The sequence below is a fragment of the Coffea eugenioides genome, chromosome 7, assembly GCF_003713205.1.
Source record: "Coffea eugenioides isolate CCC68of chromosome 7, Ceug_1.0, whole genome shotgun sequence".
NCBI classification, from domain to species: domain Eukaryota; kingdom Viridiplantae; phylum Streptophyta; class Magnoliopsida; order Gentianales; family Rubiaceae; genus Coffea; species Coffea eugenioides.
In genome coordinates, this window is record NC_040041.1 from 15,011,581 (window position 1) to 15,031,587 (window position 20,007).

At 34.1% G+C, this 20,007-nt stretch overlaps 3 protein-coding genes across 3 annotated transcripts in view; 2 read left to right on the plus strand and 1 right to left on the minus strand.

The window, feature by feature from the left end:
* The window catches only part of LOC113777017, a 109,746-nt gene that overhangs the window by 67,428 nt on the left and 22,311 nt on the right, over positions 1–20,007 (minus strand). The gene's annotated exons all lie outside the window — the stretch shown is intronic.
* Positions 16,226–17,581, plus strand: LOC113777018 (putative nuclease HARBI1). The gene is made up of 3 exons (XM_027322067.1): positions 16,226–16,759; positions 16,843–17,068; positions 17,133–17,581. Exons 1-3 carry the CDS (start codon positions 16,226–16,228, stop codon positions 17,579–17,581), a joined length of 1,209 nt encoding a protein of 402 aa, XP_027177868.1.
* Positions 17,842–18,862, plus strand: LOC113777019. The gene is made up of 2 exons (XM_027322069.1): positions 17,842–18,177; positions 18,275–18,862. Exons 1-2 carry the CDS (start codon positions 17,842–17,844, stop codon positions 18,860–18,862), a joined length of 924 nt encoding a protein of 307 aa, XP_027177870.1.

Genomic DNA, 20,007 nt, shown 5'->3' on the forward strand with positions numbered 1-20,007 from the left:
GCATTTCTTCAACAAAATTGAGGTTTATATGTCAAAAAATACAAAAGTTAAAGTTGCATAGAGTAATTATAAAGAAGTTTGGGATATGATTGTTCAAAAAATAGAGGGTCAAAACACAATACTAGAAAAGTTTTATATTTAATAGGGAATTCCTCCTCCAGCCTGCATCTTCATCAAACGGGACTTGGGAGGCTTCCAGCCTTCTTCTGTCACCCCCGCATCTCCTTTTTTTTTTATGACTTCATTTTCTCGTGTCTTTTCTTCGACCGGGTAAGAATCTTCCCCTTATTCTTTATTTTCATGCTTTTTTGTTGTTTTCTTCAATAGGATCGAGTCAGTCAAATCTCAATCCATTCGGTTCAAAAAACCATGTTCACTCTAAGCTTTAGTTGGTCTAGATAGAGTTTAGGTCTAAATATTAAGTCCAAACTAAATATTAATTGAGTTTAGATCATGCCAGGTTTAGACCATATTAAAACCCGACCCATATATGATATAATTATATAATAATATGTATAATTTATGATTATGCATATTATGATATAAAATGCTAATAATTTATATATAAATTTATAGTAATTCATAATTAAAAATCTATTTTATATAATTACGAGCTCAAGCCAAACTCGATTTCAATCCGAAATTAATATGATAGTGTGAGTTGAATTTGAACCTTTTAATTTGAGTTCGAAACTCGAAACCCGTATAATTTGTGAGCCAAGCCTAAACTTGTCAATAGCTGATTTAGAAAACTCAATTGACACCCTTAAGTGCAAGGCCATACAACCACTTGTTCAATTACTTCAACCTATAATTGGAATTGATATTTGCAGATACTATATGGTCAATAGTCTCTCACTGATAACTTACTGGTGACACATTTCACGAATATTATTCATCATGCTAACAATGTACTATTGATTACCATAAGCTTATTTGTTTCAAATTGAGTTATAACCGCTGATTTTCTTGAACAAGGCATCTCATTGACAATACCAACAACGCGACATTGAGAAATATTTGGTGTGTTTGGATAGTAATTATTTATTCAAAAATTATGGGCAAATTACATTTTAGCCCTCTGTGGTTTTCGCAAAAATCACATAACCCCCCATGATTCAAAAAGTTATACATAAATCCCCTGTGGTTTGGGTTGAACTGGCAAATAGACGGAAAGCACCCACCGTGACGATTCGTGGGCAAAACGCGTTTGTTCTTCTGGTAGCAGTAGGAAACATTCCCATATTACCCCTGACCACTTTGACGCACCCAATAAAGCCTAGATGGGTGCTCCTTATCTCTTTCCATCTTCCAAAATACTTTGTAGCTGACTTTGCACTGAATGTTGGTGAAGGCAATACATTAGTGAAGAAACCAAACCAAGATAGAGAACGAAGGAAATCTGAAGGTGAGTTCTAACATCAAGGTGCAGTCTTTTCCTTTCCCTGAAATATAACTTGAATGGATTATTAATTTTTTTTCAATAAACTGTAGATGCCATGCTCAAGCAGTGCTGGTGGAAGTACTGAAGATCTAAGGTACCAATACCTACATTGTTCATGTGGGAGAAAAGTAGCAGTAAAAATTGTTGAATCTGACAAACCTTCAAAAGGAAAGCTATATTTTGTTTGTGCGACAAGAAGTTGTGAATTTTTCTCATGGTGCAATCCAACAAGGAGAATAAGACAAAATTACACTAGTGATTTGAATGTTACAAGGAGAGACATATTTAGTGGAGAATCAAGTATTGATAGTTCAGATTTGGAAGGCTTGTGCATGGATGGTGGTTTATATTTGAGGAAAATGAAAAACATTGAAGAAAGCTTAGGAGTCATGAAAATTTGCGTGGGTGCTTGTTTTGCTATATCTGTGCTATCATTTCTCATTTTGATGTTTAAGTGAAAATATTTCAGATGAATTGTGGCTATAAAAGTGCTGTAAATCTGAACCTGTTGTGTTCAATGAATGAATCTGCTTTGGTAGTCAATTGATATAATGGGCAAACACGATTTCCAGTTTTTATGAACCTGCTTTGGTACTCAGGCTGAACTTGGTACTCACAGGCTTATCATCACCACAGGGTAAATCAGTGCAGAGGAATATTCAAGAAGATAATGGGATTGAAAATGATTTTATTGGTAAGGCATTGATAAACGCATATTTCTCCACAGTCAAATCTAGGACATGAAGTTAAACAATTTCTCATCGAGACAGCACAGCCAAAAAGCACATACACGAGCTATCCAAAGTGGAAATTTACAATGGTTTAAAGCAAAACACTGAACTTTGGATTCATTTGACAATATAGTTGTCCAGAAGTTCACAACCAATTTTTACAAAACAAAATAAGGTACATAAGTAGCTAATCATTAAGTCCAATAGACACCAAGATTCAACAAAAAGTGTAGCAACAACATATTAACAGCGGACGCCAAGATTCAACAGAAAATGTAGCAACAACATATTAACAAACACGTTTACAGACAAATAACTTAGTTGAATTACAAACACGTTTAGCCCTCTTAGTCCTCAAATTCTAGAAACACGTTTAGCTTCCTTAGCCCTCAAATTTTCCAACACACTTGCAACTATTGGTACAAGTTTTCTGACTCTAGTTGATCTTCTAGTATCCAAAATGGGTTCAGCAGCAGAAGCAGCTCTTCTAGTATCCAAAACAGGTTCAACAGGTTCATTGGTTGATCTTCTAGTGTCTAAAACAGGTTCAACAAGTTCATCAATTGGTCTTCTAGTTTCAAAAACTGGTTTAGTAGCAGAAGTTTCACAAGGCTGCATAAATAGATAGGTTTAAGTCAGTTAAATGCAGTTAATTGCAGTAATAACCATCATTATTAATAGTACCTGTGACACTAAACCCTGTTGTTAGACAGATCCAATACTTGTTGCATTTCCAGCAATATGTGTTTCATTTGCTACATCATTCCTTGCATTTACAGTGTTTGCAACATCACTACGTATATTTCCAGCATTTGCAACATCATCACCTGCATTTCCAGCATCACTAGCTCCAACAAGCACCTATTTTAATGGTAACAAATTAAGTACATATGACATGATATGACACTGATATAAGTACATAAGGTAACAAATTAAGTACATATGACACTGATTACAAATTAACTACTACTACAATTTACCTTATAAAACTTGGACTTTGGATGGATTGGGAATTTACAAGTCCTAGAATTATGTCCTAGCCTAAAACACTTCTTACAGTGCACATCAAGTCCTTTTCTTGTAGATGCAGTGCCTCTAACTTCATCAGCTTCTCTTCTTCTCACTTTCTTGGGTTTTCCAGGTTGCTTTCTAATCTTTGGGGGATTCACCTGTTCAACTCCTTTTGAATAAGTGCTCAAGTATGCTTCTTTGCTATAACAAGGATCAACATAGTGTTCAGGCTCTGATTTATCCCTTTGAATGGCAACAATAGAATGTGAGCATGGAATCCCACTTAGTTGCCATGATCCATATGTGCATGTTCTACGACTTATATCAACAACATATACTCTAGTCCCACAATCCACTTCATACTCAGCATCCCGAGAATAATGAGCTATGCAGAACCTACTATTTAGCTTGTTCTTCTCAAGTCGTTCTTGTATGTTTGGACAAAGGTTCCCTTCATACTTTTGCATGCCTTCCCTTTTCACATTTAACCTGTGCATGAGTTTTCTTCTTATCCACTCAAACATGGAGATGATTGTGAACTCTCTTGCTGGAAGTATGTAAGAATTAAATGATTCATTCAAATTATTAACAAGAATATCATTCTTGCATGAGGAGCTGAAATGTGACCTGGACCATAAATGTGCAGGAATCCTGTTTAACCAACCAGCTGCATTCATAGCTTCTCCCACCTTGGGATCAGCCCTTTCCAATTCAGCCATTGTTGTCTTGAAGTCACGAATGTTCCCAGCAGACGCAGCTGCCCAAAAGTACTCCTTCAACTCCTTTGTAAGTGCCCGGTGCAACCCAATGAGTACAAACAAATTCACAATGATGCACAAAGATATATCAAATTTAAGCACAATAAAGAAAACTTAATTAAAGAGAAAGGATAAGAAATGCAAACCAAATATCAAACCAATAGCCTCTTCAATTGATGGCGATGCTAACCAAGATGTACAAGTGAAGGCTCACTCCTTCCTCACCCCAAACACACTTTGGTTGAGCCAAGGAGTTTTACAACAATTCTAGTTAACCCTCAACAACCTACACTTGAAAGATCACTCACCCAATTAAGAACTATTTTATACAAATGAGGCAACCTTCACCAAGGTTTTACCACTTCAAGTGATAGGTTCACCTTCACCAAGGTTTTACTCCTCCTAGAGAATAACCTTCACTTGAGCAACCTCACAACCCAACTTCCCCAACCCCTTATACAACCAACAAAGAATCTTTCTACTCAAAAATTTCACTTGTAAGCTTGTATTTTGTGTTGGCAAAAGTCACTTGTCTTCTTGTGCTTTGGGGTGTTTATAGAAGGTGAGAAATGGCTCCAAAAGGCTCTCCAACGGTCAAATATTAAATGCTGTCAAAACTAGCCGTTGGCCTGTCGGACGTCCGAACCACCTGTCGGACGTCCGAACCCTGCGTCCGAACGTCGTCAGAGAGTCATCAAATCTTTGCGAAATTTCTCGGACGTCCGATGCGATCGATGTGCGTCCGATCCTTCCGGACGTCCGATGCTTCCTCACCAGCGTCCGACAGAGTTTCCTTCTTGATGTTCTTCATCCTTTCGGACGTTCGATAGTTTCCTTTCGGACGTCCCACATGAGTGCCCTGTTTTTGCTTCTTCTTTTGTGCCACAAGAATCTGTTCTAACAAATTGCTCACATAAAAACATTAGCCCAAATCTACATTTTAGTTTGTTAATCATCAAAACCAAGGATTGATCGACCAAGGTCAACAATCTCCCCCTTTTTGATGATGACAAACAAAATGAAGATTTCTTTGATCAAATAAGTTCAAATAAAACTCCCCCTTAGAAAATGCCAACATACAAAGAAATTTCAAAAAATCCTACTCCCCCTTTTGACATCAATCAAAAAGCAAACTCCCCCTTTATTTTCCAAATCAAGACCATATAGAATGACAAAACTTTCATGATACCAATTGTAATTTTTTATAGGGTTCTTGGGAGTTAGTACAACATGATCTAGCAATCCACATGGATTTCATACCTTTTCTCATATTTTTCTTTACATAGCAATCATTTTGCATATGTCCAAATTGACAACAAAAGTGACACATGATAGAAGTATTTTGCACATAAGTGGATTTAATGCAACTAATTTTCTTACTTCTTATCATAACAAACTTATTTGTGCCTTGAAAAGATTTGCTTTCTTTTGTTTGAGAAAACTTTTGTTTTTCATTTTGGAGAAACTCGTTCAAGTCATTAATTCTTTTCTTTAACAAATTTTGTTCCTCCAACATTTTTTCATAAAACTTTGTTTTCTCTTCCAACTTCCTTTTCAAATTATTTTTGCAATCAAAAATATTTTTTTGATTTTTTAAATCATCATTTTCCATTCTCAAACATTTGTTTTCCTGAAAAAGTTTGGAGTTTTCTTCCAACAAATCATTTATTTTTGTTTTCAAATCTTTATTTTTAGCATAAGATTTTCTCAAACTTTTATGCATTTTAATCATAAGAATTTTCACATCATCATCTTCATTATCTTCATCACAAGAAGAGTGATAAGAATTTACCTCATCTTCTCCAAAGGCCATTAGTGCCATTTGTGCCAACTCTTCTTTTTCTCTTTTTGAATTGTATTCATCCCATGTAATTTTGCAATCTCCTCTTGAACTTCTCTTGTTGAAGATCTTCTTGAAACTTTTGATGTGAGGAGTTATATCATTGTCCACTTCCATGTTTTCATTACCCATGAAGGATGGGTTATCCCCCACTTGAGATGCTTTAAAAGCTATGCCTCTCTTATACATTCTTGCATTTTCTTCCTCTTGCACTTTGAATTGCAGCTTTAATTCATAAGAAGTTAGGGAATTCACAAGAGATTCAATGGACATAGAATTTAAATCCTTTGCCTCTTCTATAGCATTTATTTTGTTTTCCCATTCTTTTGGCAAGGCATTCAAAATCTTTCTATTTTTCTCACCCAAAGAATATTCTCTTCCAAGCAATTTAAGATCTTGAATAATGTCACAAAATCTACTACACATCTTATCAACATTTTCAAGAGGATGCATTTTGAAAAATTCATATTGAGAAACAAGCAAAGATTTCTTTTGTTCTTTAATATCTTGGTTACCTTCATGAAATACACACAATTTATCCCAAATATCTTTAGCTGATTTACAACCTTTAATCCTACTAGATTCATTTACATCTAATGCATTGTACAATATACACATGGCTTTGGCATTCAAAGAAAGGTATCTCTTGTCTTTTTCATTCAATTCTTGTCTAGTCTTTAATCTACTCAAATTAGTGGTAGAGTCAATTATTCTGGCTTCATAAGGACCATCTTCTACCACATACCATAATTCAATATAAACGGATTGTAAGAAAATCATCATTCTTTGTTTCCACATGCTAAAATGAGAACCATTAAACATAGGTGGTCTATCAATAGATTGCCCTTCTAAAAAAGAAACTTTTATGGTTGCCATGATCTTTACTCTAAGCGGTTAAGCTTGATCAAAAGAGACCAAGCTCTGATACCAATTGTAAGTGCCCGGTGCAACCCAATGAGTACAAACAAATTCACAATGATGCACAAAGATATATCAAATTTAAGCACAATAAAGAAAACTTAATTAAAAAGAAAGGATAAGAAATGCAAACCAAATATCAAACCAATAGCCTCTTCAATTGATGGCGATGCTAACCAAGATGTACAAGTGAAGGCTCACTCCTTCCTCACCCCAAACACACTTTGGTTGAGCCAAGGAGTTTTACAACAATTCTAGTTAACCCTCAACAACCTACACTTGAAAGATCACTCACCCAATTAAGAACTATTTTATACAAATGAGGCAACCTTCACCAAGGTTTTACCACTTCAAGTGATAGGTTCACCTTCACCAAGGTTTTACTCCTCCTAGAGAATAACCTTCACTTGAGCAACCTCACAACCCAACTTCCCAACCCCTTATACAACCAACAAAGAATCTTTCTACTCAAAAATCTCACTTGTAAGCTTGTATTTTGTGTTGGCAAAAGTCACTTGTCTTCTTGTGCTTTGGGGTGTTTATAGAAGGCGAGAAATGGCTCCAAAAGGCTCTCCAACGGTCAAATATTAAATGCTGTCAAAACTAGCCGTTGGCCTATCGGACGTCCGAACCACCTGTCGAACGTCCGAACCCTGCGTCCGAACGTCGTCCAGAGAGTTATCAAATCTTCGTGGAATTTTTAGGACGTCCGACACGATCGATGTGCGTCCGAAGAGTGTGTCCGATCCATCCGGACGTCCGATGCTTCCTCACGAGCGTCCGACAGAATATCCTTCCTGATGTTCTTCATCCTTTCGGACGTCCGATAGCTTCCTTTCGGACGTCCCACATGAGTGCCCTGTTTTTGCTTCTTCTTTTGTGCCACAAGAATCTGTTCTAACAAATTGCTCACATAAAAACATTAGCCCAAATCTACATTTTGGTTTGTTAATCATCAAAACCAAGGATTGATCGACCAAGGTCAACATCCTTTCCCTTGAACTTCTGTTTGAAATTTTAATATATATGATGAAGGCAGTACCTATGCTCTGATTCAGGAAACACATCATCAATTACACTGACTAATCCCTTTTGTCTATCAGATACGAATGTCCATGGAGCTCCATTTTCAACACCAACTTCAATTTTTAACTCCATCAAAAACCATTTCCATGAGTCATATCTCTCGGCTTCCACTACAGCCATTGCAATGGGAAACATGTTATCATTGCCATCCCTACCCATAGCTGTCAAAAGTTGTCCACCAAATGGACTTTTCAAAAAGCAGCCATCTAATCCAATTATTCGTCGACAACCAGCTAGAAACCCATTCTTCATTGCACTTAAACTCCAGTACATTCTTTCAAATTTTCCAACCTCGTTCTCATCCAGTCTAGTCACTTGCAGGGCAATGTGGCTACCAGGATTCTAGATCAACAAGGTAGCAGCATAATCTCTGATGACATGATACTGTCTTATATCGTCCCCTTGTAGTGCCTCTCTTGCCAATCTTTTAGCTCTATAAGCCTGTCTCATGCTTATGTCCACCATAATCTCTCTCCTCACAGTCTTGACAAATCCTTCAATGGAAGAACTTGGTTCATCTCCGAACCTGTCTAAATATTTTTTGCTCAAATATCTTGCATTTGCATAATGGTTGTTGTATTCTCTTCCACACACATGCACTCCCTTTATTGATTTGATCTGATAGGTGCCTTCATTTTGAATTGGGCTTGCCCGTATTTTCCAAGAACAACCCTTTTTGCACATGGCAATAACTTTTGCTCTTTCATTTTTTTTTGTACTTCATGGTGTAGCCTTCCCTGGCATTCCATTCCACAAGTACTTCTCTAAAGGCCCGTAAGTTCTTAAATTTATCCCCAACTTTCAACTCAAAATCTGATTTTCTAAACTCAACTGCAGCATTAAAATCTCAACAACTATTACCTTTCCCATTTTTTTCATCATCTCCCCACATAATGTCAAGCAGTTCTTCATCATCAACAACAAATTCATTCCACTCTTCATTAGTTTTAGAACTCTCCCCTTCTTCAAATTTGTTCTTAGAAGAGCCTGGTGGTTGCATATCCTCCATTGTATATGTCTGCTTTGCTGTTGCTGGTTCTTCATCTGTGCCTTTTGCCTGCTGCTAATTTTCTATTTCATTAGCCTTTGCTCTGTTTGCAAAAATATCCCCATCTTCTGGTCCTTCTAATCCCTCTTTCAACCACTCAGGCTCTTCTAAACTATCAGATGTAGCATCACCGTACTCATCTTCATTTTCAGGCTATTTTTCAACTTCATCTTGCTTCTCTACAACTTTTTCACCTTTTTCCTTTGCTGAATTAGCCTCTGCTTTGCTGTGTTTTTTGTTTCCAGCTAGCTTGGTCTGTCTTCTCACTGACTTCTTGACTATCTATTTCCCCTTTCTGTTTGCTAACTTTTGTGGGGTATCTTTATCAGATACCATATTTTGTGCTCCACTATGTGACGCATCAGTGGGGGCACTTTTACCATGACTTTTTACTCCAACTGAAGCAACTTCACTAGGCATTTCAACACGCAATCCAACATATATGTTGATAACATCTACTCCTTCATGTGTAGTTAACATTAACTCTATTTCTTTATCTCCTTTGATTTCAGCTGCTCCAACATACAACCCACAATTTGGTATTTCAAAATATAGGTTCACATTCGAGGGATCACCATACTTACCATACAATTTACACAACATATCCCTGGACAATTTTCTTGTCTCACAATTTTTAAATATGGCAAGATTGTTACCAGTATAGACAGTTTCTGGTTCCCATATGAATATACCACCGAAATGCAATTTTATAGTAATTCTTTTTGAAGTTGTCATTTTTTTCAGAGCCTGCATTAGAAATAGTGAAACACATGATAAGAAAAAAAAACACAATCTAATTAAGAAAAGGACATTTAATAGATTACACACTTCAATGAAAACACATGATTACAAAAAAATACAACCTGATTAAGAAAAGGACATATTGCATATCGCATACTTCCATGGACCACATGACGGCCAACAAGCCGACAAGCAAAAATTATTCAATGTCCAAATTACCAAAACTTTATCAACAGCCAAATCACTCTATATTATTGAAAATCAAGCCACCCAAATTTGACCAAAATCTAACACTAATCAACAAATCTCAAACTAACAAAATCATATTCTACCCATGTTTAGTTGAAATTCCGGTGATTTTAGAACTCCCGAATGCAATTTTTTTTACCCTGAACTTAATGCATAAGTTCAATTCTAGTTGATAAAATACTCTATGCTTAAATATGATAATGCAGGTTGTCCCAAAGCAGCAAAATTTTAAATTAATCAACGCTTAAGCAAAATAATCACTGATTTATTAACTTTCCAATGCCCGATAGTTTCTGTTCAAAAACCATGCAAGTGCATCTTATATGCTAAACTGATGTCAAAAACTTACCAATTGCAACAATAGCTTTCATGATACTCTTTCACAGCTACTTTTTGGTCTTCAATGGTAGATCTACGGTTTTAATTTTGTGGGTTAAATTTCTCTCCTTCATTCGGCTGTCATGTTTTTCTCTCCATTTCTCACGACAAAGACCAGAGCAAGGGAGAATCTGACTCATCTGCTTCCTTTTTGTATTTATATTAGGGTAATTTGGACATTTTGCCCATGAATCGTCACGGTGGGTGCTTTCTGTCTATTTACCAGTTCAACCCAAACCACAGGGGGTTTATGTATAGCTTTTTGAATCATAGGGGGGTTATGTGATTTTTACGAAAACCACAAGGGGCTAAAATATAATTTGCCCAAAAATTATTTACTTGCATTACAAACACATTTTCAACACATATTTTTATCTTTCTAATCATCTTTTTATCTCACATACATCACATCATAAAAAGTGCTATAATAATTATTCCAACTAACTTCCCAAATAATCTACTATCCAATTTGAACTCATTGCCGAAAAATCACAATTTTAGTCGATAAGCATGCACCAATGAGGATCTTCGTCGGTGGTACAAATAAACATAATGATTTCCTAAGAACAAAAACACATGAATATCGCTGGCAAATTTTTCTAATTTTTTAAACCATTAATACTAAATTGGGAAGTTAAACAAAAACATATCCCTTTCATGAAACTAGTAACTTAAATGGAATATTTCTATAGTTCTTTAAAATGGGAAAATTGCACAAATGTGTCTCACATTTTGTCGAAAAATTTTTAACATGCCTTGCATTTGAAAACCAAATTTTACATCACTCAAAATTGCGAATTCATCTAATTTGGTTTGAAACCATAATTCCTACCACTTTTTGGCTGAAATTAACAATGTGACGTACATGTGCTCAATATTTAAGGGGCAAAAGTATTAGATCCTATGTACTTATTAAATTTGTTTTAAAGCAAATAATAAACTACAAAAATTTTAAAAAGGGTAAAATAGAAAGCAAGGAAAATATGAGGTGTAAAGTTACAAATTTCCAAAATTTAGTTTCATCTACTCTTTTTTTGCTTTCATCCACCACATCCTAAACACTATCCATCTCCCACATGATGTCACACCAAACTCCTTTCTTTCACTTCTCCCCCACGCCTTTACCTAGAGCTATTAAATGAACCGAGCTGTTCGGTAACTCGATTCGTTTCGACTCATTCGTGTTCGTGAAAGGCTCATTCGAAACCTTAAACGAACTGAATTCGAACGAATTTTTTTTGTTCAATTAATAATCGAGCGAACACGAGCATGTTCGCGAGTTTTAACGAACGTTCGCGAACATGGACATAATTATCATTTGACAAATTTTAGGATTAATTTTATGGCTGGACTTTTATATTTGGAGGGCAAATTGCTTTGTTTTATTTGTTTTTTTTTATGTTAATGTTAGTTATATAGTTAATGAATAATAGAATTTAGTCACTTAGTGCTTTAGTTATTTTTTTAGAATGATTAATGATTTGCATGGTATATTTAAGGTTTAAAATAATTTGGATTCGAGCACTTCGAGCATGTTCGCGAACGGCTCGTTTATATTAAACGAGTCGAACACGAATTCGAACTCGAACACGAACTTTGTTTAACGAGTCGAACACGAACACATGTTTCAAGTTTGAAAATTAACGAACGAACACGAACGTTGTTTGAATCGCTTCACAAACAGAGCTCAAACATGAGATACTCGGTTCGATTCGACTCGTTTACAGCTCTACCTTTACCTCTCCCTTCGCCCTTCTTAACTTTATCCCATCTCCCCTCCATCCCTCCACTCCCCTGCTATCTTGCTCTTCACACCCTTATTTGGAACAGTTTGGATTGTAGTTCTAGATCTAAACAAAGTCTCTACTTTCAAACTGACTATCTTCTCAAGTCTTTCTTCAGCCTTTACTTCAATACTAAAACCTTAAGCACTTCTACTTTACTATTCCATCCTAATAAATCACTATCCAGCCAAAGTTTCAACCCAAATTTCAAAAAAGAATGCTTTGTATGAACATTTAAAGTCCCTTTTCTCCATTTTTTCATCACCAAATGAAGGTAGTAGTAATTGATTAGAAGAGCACATATTCAAGATTTGTCAAAGATAAGGTTTATGAATGTGAAAATTAATACTCCCTAATAGGTTGATATTTTTTTTACCCTAATGCTTTCATTGATGAATCTTGTTTATGTAGACCAAGTAAAAAATTTGGGCAATATATTGGTAAAATATGGATTTTTGGGTCATTATTGGAGAAATTCAATGGATTTTATTTTTTATTCTAAGGGTCTTGATTTTTGGATTGTTTACAAATTGTAAATTTCCAAAATGAGTTGAAGATTTCTTTAAAGAAACAACACCTAGTTTTGGTGGGAGAGAGACGAGGAAAGTAGGGGTGGCAGGTAGGGAAGAGGGAGGAAGGAGATAAAAGGAGAGGAACGACAATAGGTTGGGGTGGATGGAAGGGAGAAATGTGAGGAAAGAAGACCGTCAAGATGAAGTAAATGTGGAAAATTTACAACTTACACCTTACTTTTTCTTTTTTACTTTTGTTGCGCTTCTTTTTTTTCTTATTTTCATAGTGTTTTATCTACTTTAGAATAGTTTTTAATGAGTCTCTTTGAATTGATACTTTTGCCCTTTAAGAATCAACCATGTGCAAGTCACATCGTCAATTTTAGCCAAAATGTGGTCGGAAATATAATTTTGAATCAAATTGGATGATTTAGCTACTGTGAAGGAAGCAAAATCTAGATTTTAAATGCGAGTTTGCATAAAAAAATTTTGGTGAAATATGAGGGACATTTTATGCTCGTTTTTGTTAATAATTAAGTAATTAAGATTCATTTCTCCATGTAATAAATTTAATTATATATTTAAGAGAAATAACAATAATTCATTTACAAATTATTTTAATTTATCTTTTTTAAAATCAAAGTACACATTGACATTCATTAAAGCACACATTTTTATTCATTAAAGTGCATCTCACAAATCAATGCATATTTTTATTCATTAAAATGTACTAGTGATACAGATCTAAATAAGTTAAGCTAAAAAGATTCACACCAACTTGTCCTTAGACTCATATAAATATTGAGCTAGTGCATTAAATATATGCGCTAATAACTTGACTCAAAAATTCTCTTGGATTGGTTAGAACTTTAAGCTTGAGTCTTTACTACACTGAGACATTGAAAATTTGGTTATTCAGTGATATTTGTTCAATATGCTTAGCTGCTCAAGTTTTTTAAACTTAAAACCCATAGGAAAATGCACTTTTCATCCTAAATGTTTGGGGCGTAGATCAATTTTGTCCTGAAAGATTTAGCCAAAATACATTTTATCCTCATAATTTCATAATTTCGACCAGCTGAGAATAATTGATGGATTGGCAACCAATTTGGACGAAACTTCTTATGTGATCAGCATGCCTTGACACTAAACCAAGTTCAATCGACAAAAACCCTCAAAAATCCTTCTTAATTCACTTTCTCTTTTTGTGCAACCCCACAATATTTCTAGGCATTATAACTCTTTCCTTAATCGTGAATCATACAAGAAGATCAAGCCGACACGAAGCTGTGGAGAAAAACAATGCTATTGCTTTCAATTGAAGAAAAATGTCACTGTAAAAGAAGGAGTTTAACAATATGCCAATCCCAAATTATGATACTTACCCTAAACTTTTTTTTAATTAGTGGTTCAATAAAGTATTAATAATGTAAAATTTATCTTGTTTTGAGCATGATTATTTAGATGTGATCCCTTGTGTTCAACATGGAAGGCTAATTTCATATTTTCTTATCCTCATTACCAAAGTGGAGATTTGTGTGTATTTGACTATTGTTAAGAGTGCAAGTTTAAGTGTTTTTAAAGGATAGATTAACTGAGGGTGCTGGTATTTATATGCATAAGGTGTATTTTAATTGGAAAAATAAAAACTTGAACAGTACAAAATTGCATTGGGATATTAGAGAGGAAGGTTGGATCATCTAAGGAAAATGACTTGTACCTTGAAATATCCTTTTATGAAATTCTAGTTCAACAATTTGATTATGATCCTTATGAAGCTAATGACAATGAAAAGAAAGATGGAAATGGTGATGGTAACACTGATATGCATGATCATGAAGAAAGAGGTGCTGATAATGTTAGAAACTGTGATGAGAATGTTAATTCTGATGATGCTATATTTCAGAATAATATAGATAAAAATGTTGAATGGTTTGGAGTAGACAATCACAATTCACAAAGAAGAAACTATCATTAGGAAAATTGAAATGGAGGTAGTGACGCATTGGTTGAAGGAGATGGCACAAATATAGTTCCTAATTTAGAATCAGATTTTGAGAGTATTCATGAATCCAATGATGAAAATTCTGGACAGTGCTACAGTGCCTATAGTTATGGTAACGATGTTAGGAAAACCTACTATTACAGGTTTCTATTACCTTTAGTGACAAATCGAATTTTTTAGCGACTTTTTAAATATTATATTAAAATAATTAATATTAACTTTAGTAAGTTTTTAATTAAAACTAGTAAGTATATGCCTGAAAGATAAGTTTTAGTCAAAAATAGAAATTTACCCTTTCAGTAATTTAATTTACTTATTATTTGACAAATGTTACTTTTGTTTAATTTAAACTTATTAATACTAAAAGTAAAAAATTACATATTAAAGTAAGAAAATAATCAGTTTCTGAAAACGGTTTGGGTTTCCACATCTCTCTAGGCTTCATTTGGATAGGGTGAAATGGACAGAAAAGAAAGTATTCAGAGAGAAAGGACAACCATTTCTTTCCTTTGGGAGTTTAACAAGTACAGAAAAGAAGTGAAATGAACGGATAAAATCTCCCTCCAATTGTTGAAAATTTTTCCGCCCAAAAGTGGGAAGAAAAGGACGGAAAGATGATGGGGCGCCAAAAGACATTTTTAATATGACAAGTTTGTCCTTTAGAAGCTGATACAAAAATTCATTATTCCCAATATATCCTAAAACTGATTTCTAAAAGCACTATGAAGCTTTCTCGGTGGTCCTGTGTCATATACTTTCACTACTTCCAGCAAGTTGCGAAATCAGAAAACTTGGCTTTCATTGGTTCTTCACCCATAATTCACCAAACAAAAGGTATTTCTTTAACTCAATCTCTCTTTCTTTCTTTGCTTAGTCTTCACTAGAGCATTGTGAAAAAAGTATTTTTTTTTTGTGTAGATTCTTATTGTTTATACTCTAAATTTTTTGTTCGTTTTCTGTCATAAAATTCTTGTTAATGAACTCTTGATTTTATATTATTGATTTGTGATTATATCTTGCATGGTTATGGTACATGACAGCTTTAGTGGTGATAAATGGATATGAAATTTGAATGCATACAATCTGTTTGTTTATTTGCCTATGTAAGATTCAAATTGTAAAATAATCCATCTAGAGTTCATAAACAATACGTTAGCCTCTTTTTATTATAATAATGCATCTTTCTTTGAAATGATTAACAAGATGATGATACTAGAAGTATTATTTTGAATGGTGGCTGATCGTCAAAACCAAAATGAGGTCTAACAAGATGGTGGCCATATGGCAATAGAATAAATCATATTTGGTTACGTTAGTTGATATCAGTAAATCTCCTAGGCTATAGCAATTCTATTTATATTCATAGAGGTGTTCCTGGCTGAGACCAAAATAAAGACATAAAAAATCAAATGCTTGATCAACTTAATTTAAAGCATGAAGAATTTTTCAGTAAAGTTTGGGTAGACAAAATGATATTTATATCTCCGTATCTTCATTTAAAAAATCTTTATTTATTAGGATGTTGGATTATTTTTATTTACTGTAAATTATGTCAGCACTTTAAAAACATTACTATTAGAAAAATACTTCTTTTTATATTGATATTTAGAATTTTAACATTGTATTTGATAATGACTCCATAACCCTTGTAAATAAATAAAATTTGTTTTTAATTATTTACTCATTCGTAAATTTAGTGTTCTAATACAAACAGTTTTAGATGGATAAGGAACAAAATGAAGTCGATGGAGAATATGACATTCAACAAAGGAAGCGACAATTGGTTGCTACTGAAATTGTTTGTCAGGTAGTAAACATGATAATTGCTCGAAAACTAAGCCATGCAAATTATGTGGATCGACCCATTGGATATTGGTCTGCACAATGTCATTTAGTACGAGAGGAATTATTGATGCAACTCAGTACAAATGGATATTTGAGTAAGGTTATCCGTATGGGACCAGAAACTTTTAGGCGCTTGTGTGACTTGTTGCAAACACATGGTGGTCTACAACCTACTCAAAGAGCCACGGTGCAAGAGCAAGTTGTTAAATTTCTCCATATATTAACAATTCCCTCAAAAAATATCACAATGTCATACTTTTATCGGCGTTCTGGAGAAACTGTTAGTCGTCATTTTCATAGAGTTTTACGAGCAGTTATAGCATTGGAGGATCAATTTCTTCAGCAGCCTACGGGAGAACAAGTTCCTCCGGAAATACTTAATAGTACAAGATTTTATCCATATTTTAAGGTGATATAAACTTTTTGACACCTTGTTTTAAAAATTGTAAATTCATATAGAAATTATATTTTGACATAGTGTATAACTGTCAGGATTGTGTGGGTGCAATTGATGGAACCCATGTTCGCGTTAAGGTGCCTAATATTGATGCGGCAAAATATCGTGGTAGAAAAGAGCATCCAACACAAAATGTGCTTGCTGCATGTTCTTTGAATATGAGATTCACATATGTTCTACCTGGTTGGGAGGGAACTGCATCGGATTCAAGGATCATAAAAAATGCGCTCACTAGAGAAGATAAATTAATCATTCCTAATGGTAATACTTAGTTAATTATTCTTAGTGCATTTAATTAAGTAGTAACTATTTGATATTTGTATAGGTAAATATTATCTTGTTGATGCTGGATTCATGTTGAGAAGGGGACTTCTTACACCTTATAGAAATGTAAGGTATCACCTGAAGGAATACTCAAGTCAACAACCGCAAAACTTTCGAGAACTATTCAATTTGCGACATTCATCATTGCGTAATGCAATTGAGAGAGCATTTGGTGTCTTGAAAAAACGGTTTCCAATCATTGGAGATACTCAACCAACTTATAGTGTTGAAACACAATCACAAATTGTGCTTGCTTGTTGTATATTACATAATTTTCTCATGGAGTTTGACCCTGACTTGGAGTACATTAATGAAGTGGATGAAGAATTGGCAAATCAATCTCCATCGGAGGAGGAAAGTGGAGATATAAGTGCTGAAAAAGATCATGCTCAAGGAGAAAGTTTAAGGAATGAAATAGCAATGCAAATGTGGAATGATTACATACTATGACAACTTGACTTGATGCTGATTTCTTTTGTTTAAGTTGAAATGTGATCCTTATTTTGTTAACTTGTACTCTTATATTAGTAGTATGAGTTTATAAATACAAGTTGCCACATGAATCTTCTTTTGTCTAATAGATTCTGTATGTTTTTGGATCTATAAAACCATGTATTCATAATAGAATTAATCTAAAACTTTTATTTTGATGTAAATTCTGTTCTTGTTATGTGTTTTTCTACAAATATAGTTTGTGTAATTGGAAAAGCATGAAGAAAGATCCAAGCATCATGAAGGAAAACATGAAATGGACTCTAGCAATGGATGAAGTCTTCATTCAGGCCCTTTTGGATCAGCATTACAAAGGATTTCGCGTGGATGGAACTTTTACACCAACTGCATACAATAATATTATCAATGAGTTGAAGGAGAAACTTGGAATGGAATTTACCAAAAGTCATTTGAAGAATCGACTGAAGACACTCAAGGAACACTTCAAAGAGTCCTATGATTTCTTTAGAAATGGAAAATTAAGTGGTTTTTCTTGGAACCCATTCACAAAAACTTGGTGTGCTGAACCTGAAGTTTGGGAACAACTTCTACAGGTATATGTTAGCTAGACTGTTTTATTGTCTTTATTGTTTTTATTTATTTTATCATTGAAATTATGCTTGTTTTTCATTTTTCTTTTCATGTTCTTAGGAAAAACCTGAAGCTATAAAGTGGAAGACTAAAGTTATCAACCATTATGACAGTTTAGAAGAACTTTTTGCTAAAGATAGAGCAACGGGACAAGGTGCTGAAACAGCAAAAGAGAAACGCATGCGTTGGATGAATGAACCAAATGGAGTGCAGTTTGAAAATATCATTGAGATTGATAACATGCTATCTCAAAATGAGATCAGTCTAGAGACCTTCAATAATTCAAGTAAGGAGTTGGATGCACAACGATCAAAGGCATGTAACAACAAACAATCTCAAGGTACAACAGCAACACAAAGTAAGAAAAGAAAAGTCACATGTGATGAAGAATTTGAAAGTTTGAAGGGTGCACTTCACAATGTTGCTGATGCACTAAGAGAAGGTAATACTATTCTTGAGAAATCTAGGCCACGGGTATATTCAGAGAAAGAGATTTATGATGAACTTGTTAATATTGGAGTTGAGATAGACCTGATTGATGATTATTATGTGTTCCTTTGTCAAAACACCGAGAAAGTAAGAAGCTTCTTTGGATGCCCATCGGAAAGGCGTAGGAATATTTTGAACAAATTGATGAATGGATTTTAGCCACTTTTGGCTACATGAGCGTGTTATCAGATGTTCGAAATACTTTTGAAGATATAAGCTAGTTTTGGAAATTGGGATGATTCCAATTACCCACTGGACATTTCTTGTTTTGAAAATATGTAGATCATTGGGTGTATTTTTGTTTAGAAATTGATAGAATTATTTTGTATCAGGAGTAAATGCTCATGTGAACTCGAAAATCTGAATGCTACAGGAAACCTAGTTGTATTCCATGTAAACCTGGTTTATGTATATTTTGAGTTCACTTGGTTGCATGGCATTTTATTGACTTGGCTTGCATTCGACGTATATCTTGTTTATGTATTTTATGGTACCAGCTCAACTCCAGAGTAAACACACTTAGTAATATTGTCTTTCAACCAATAAACACACTTATTGGTTCTTGCTAACAACCAAAGTCTCTTTCTTTTTTGAGTAAAATATTTTATCTATGTTTATATGTTTATATGTTCTTGCTAACACACTTATTAGTGAATTAATGAAAACTAATAAAAATCAGAAATAAATAAGAAAAAGTGAGGGGATGGGTATGGGAATCATAAAATTTTACTTATGGATATAAACAATTGGGTAACGCAACCGACCCAATTAACCCATCTACCACCACTCAGGTCATTTCACAAATACATTCATCAGACAAAGCTTTCCTCTTGTCACAAAAATTCAAAGCAATGTGGTACATGTTTACAAGCAAGCAGGTTAAAATCCCGCCTGCATAATAACGTTGAAACCCGCAAGCAGGATTCTGTGTTTTTTCTATTTCAAGGTTAGCTCGCATGCGGGTTAATGTTATATTTGAGCGCGAGAAGAAAAAATTGGTAATTAGGCTCTTTGGGCATTATAAGTAAATATTTAAATTAATGGCAGTTTTATTACACCAATATTATTGTATTATCATTATTATGATTATTGTATTATTTCTTATGCAAATATAACATTTAATTATTTAAATTTTATTTTATTTTTACAATTTATAAAATTTTTATCACTTATATAATATTTTTAAAACCCTAATACATCTAAATTTGATTTTATTTTTCAAATTTATAAGATTTTTATTTAAAAAAATGGGATACGGATAAGATATCCGGTTGGTTCGATATGCATAGGTGCATATGAGAATA

Bases quoted from the DNA above. Each gene is read 5' to 3' on its own strand.
- LOC113777019 (XM_027322069.1), top strand. From the start codon at position 17,842: ATGAAGAAAGATCCAAGCATCATGAAGGAAAACATGAAATGGACTCTA. The intron at 18,178-18,274 runs GTATATGTTAGC...TCATGTTCTTAG, and splicing joins TTTGGGAACAACTTCTACAG to GAAAAACCTGAAGCTATAAA.
- LOC113777018 (XM_027322067.1), top strand. From the start codon at position 16,226: ATGGATAAGGAACAAAATGAAGTCGATGGAGAATATGACATTCAACAA. The intron at 16,760-16,842 runs GTGATATAAACT...TATAACTGTCAG, and splicing joins GATTTTATCCATATTTTAAG to GATTGTGTGGGTGCAATTGA. The intron at 17,069-17,132 runs GTAATACTTAGT...ATATTTGTATAG, and splicing joins TAAATTAATCATTCCTAATG to GTAAATATTATCTTGTTGAT.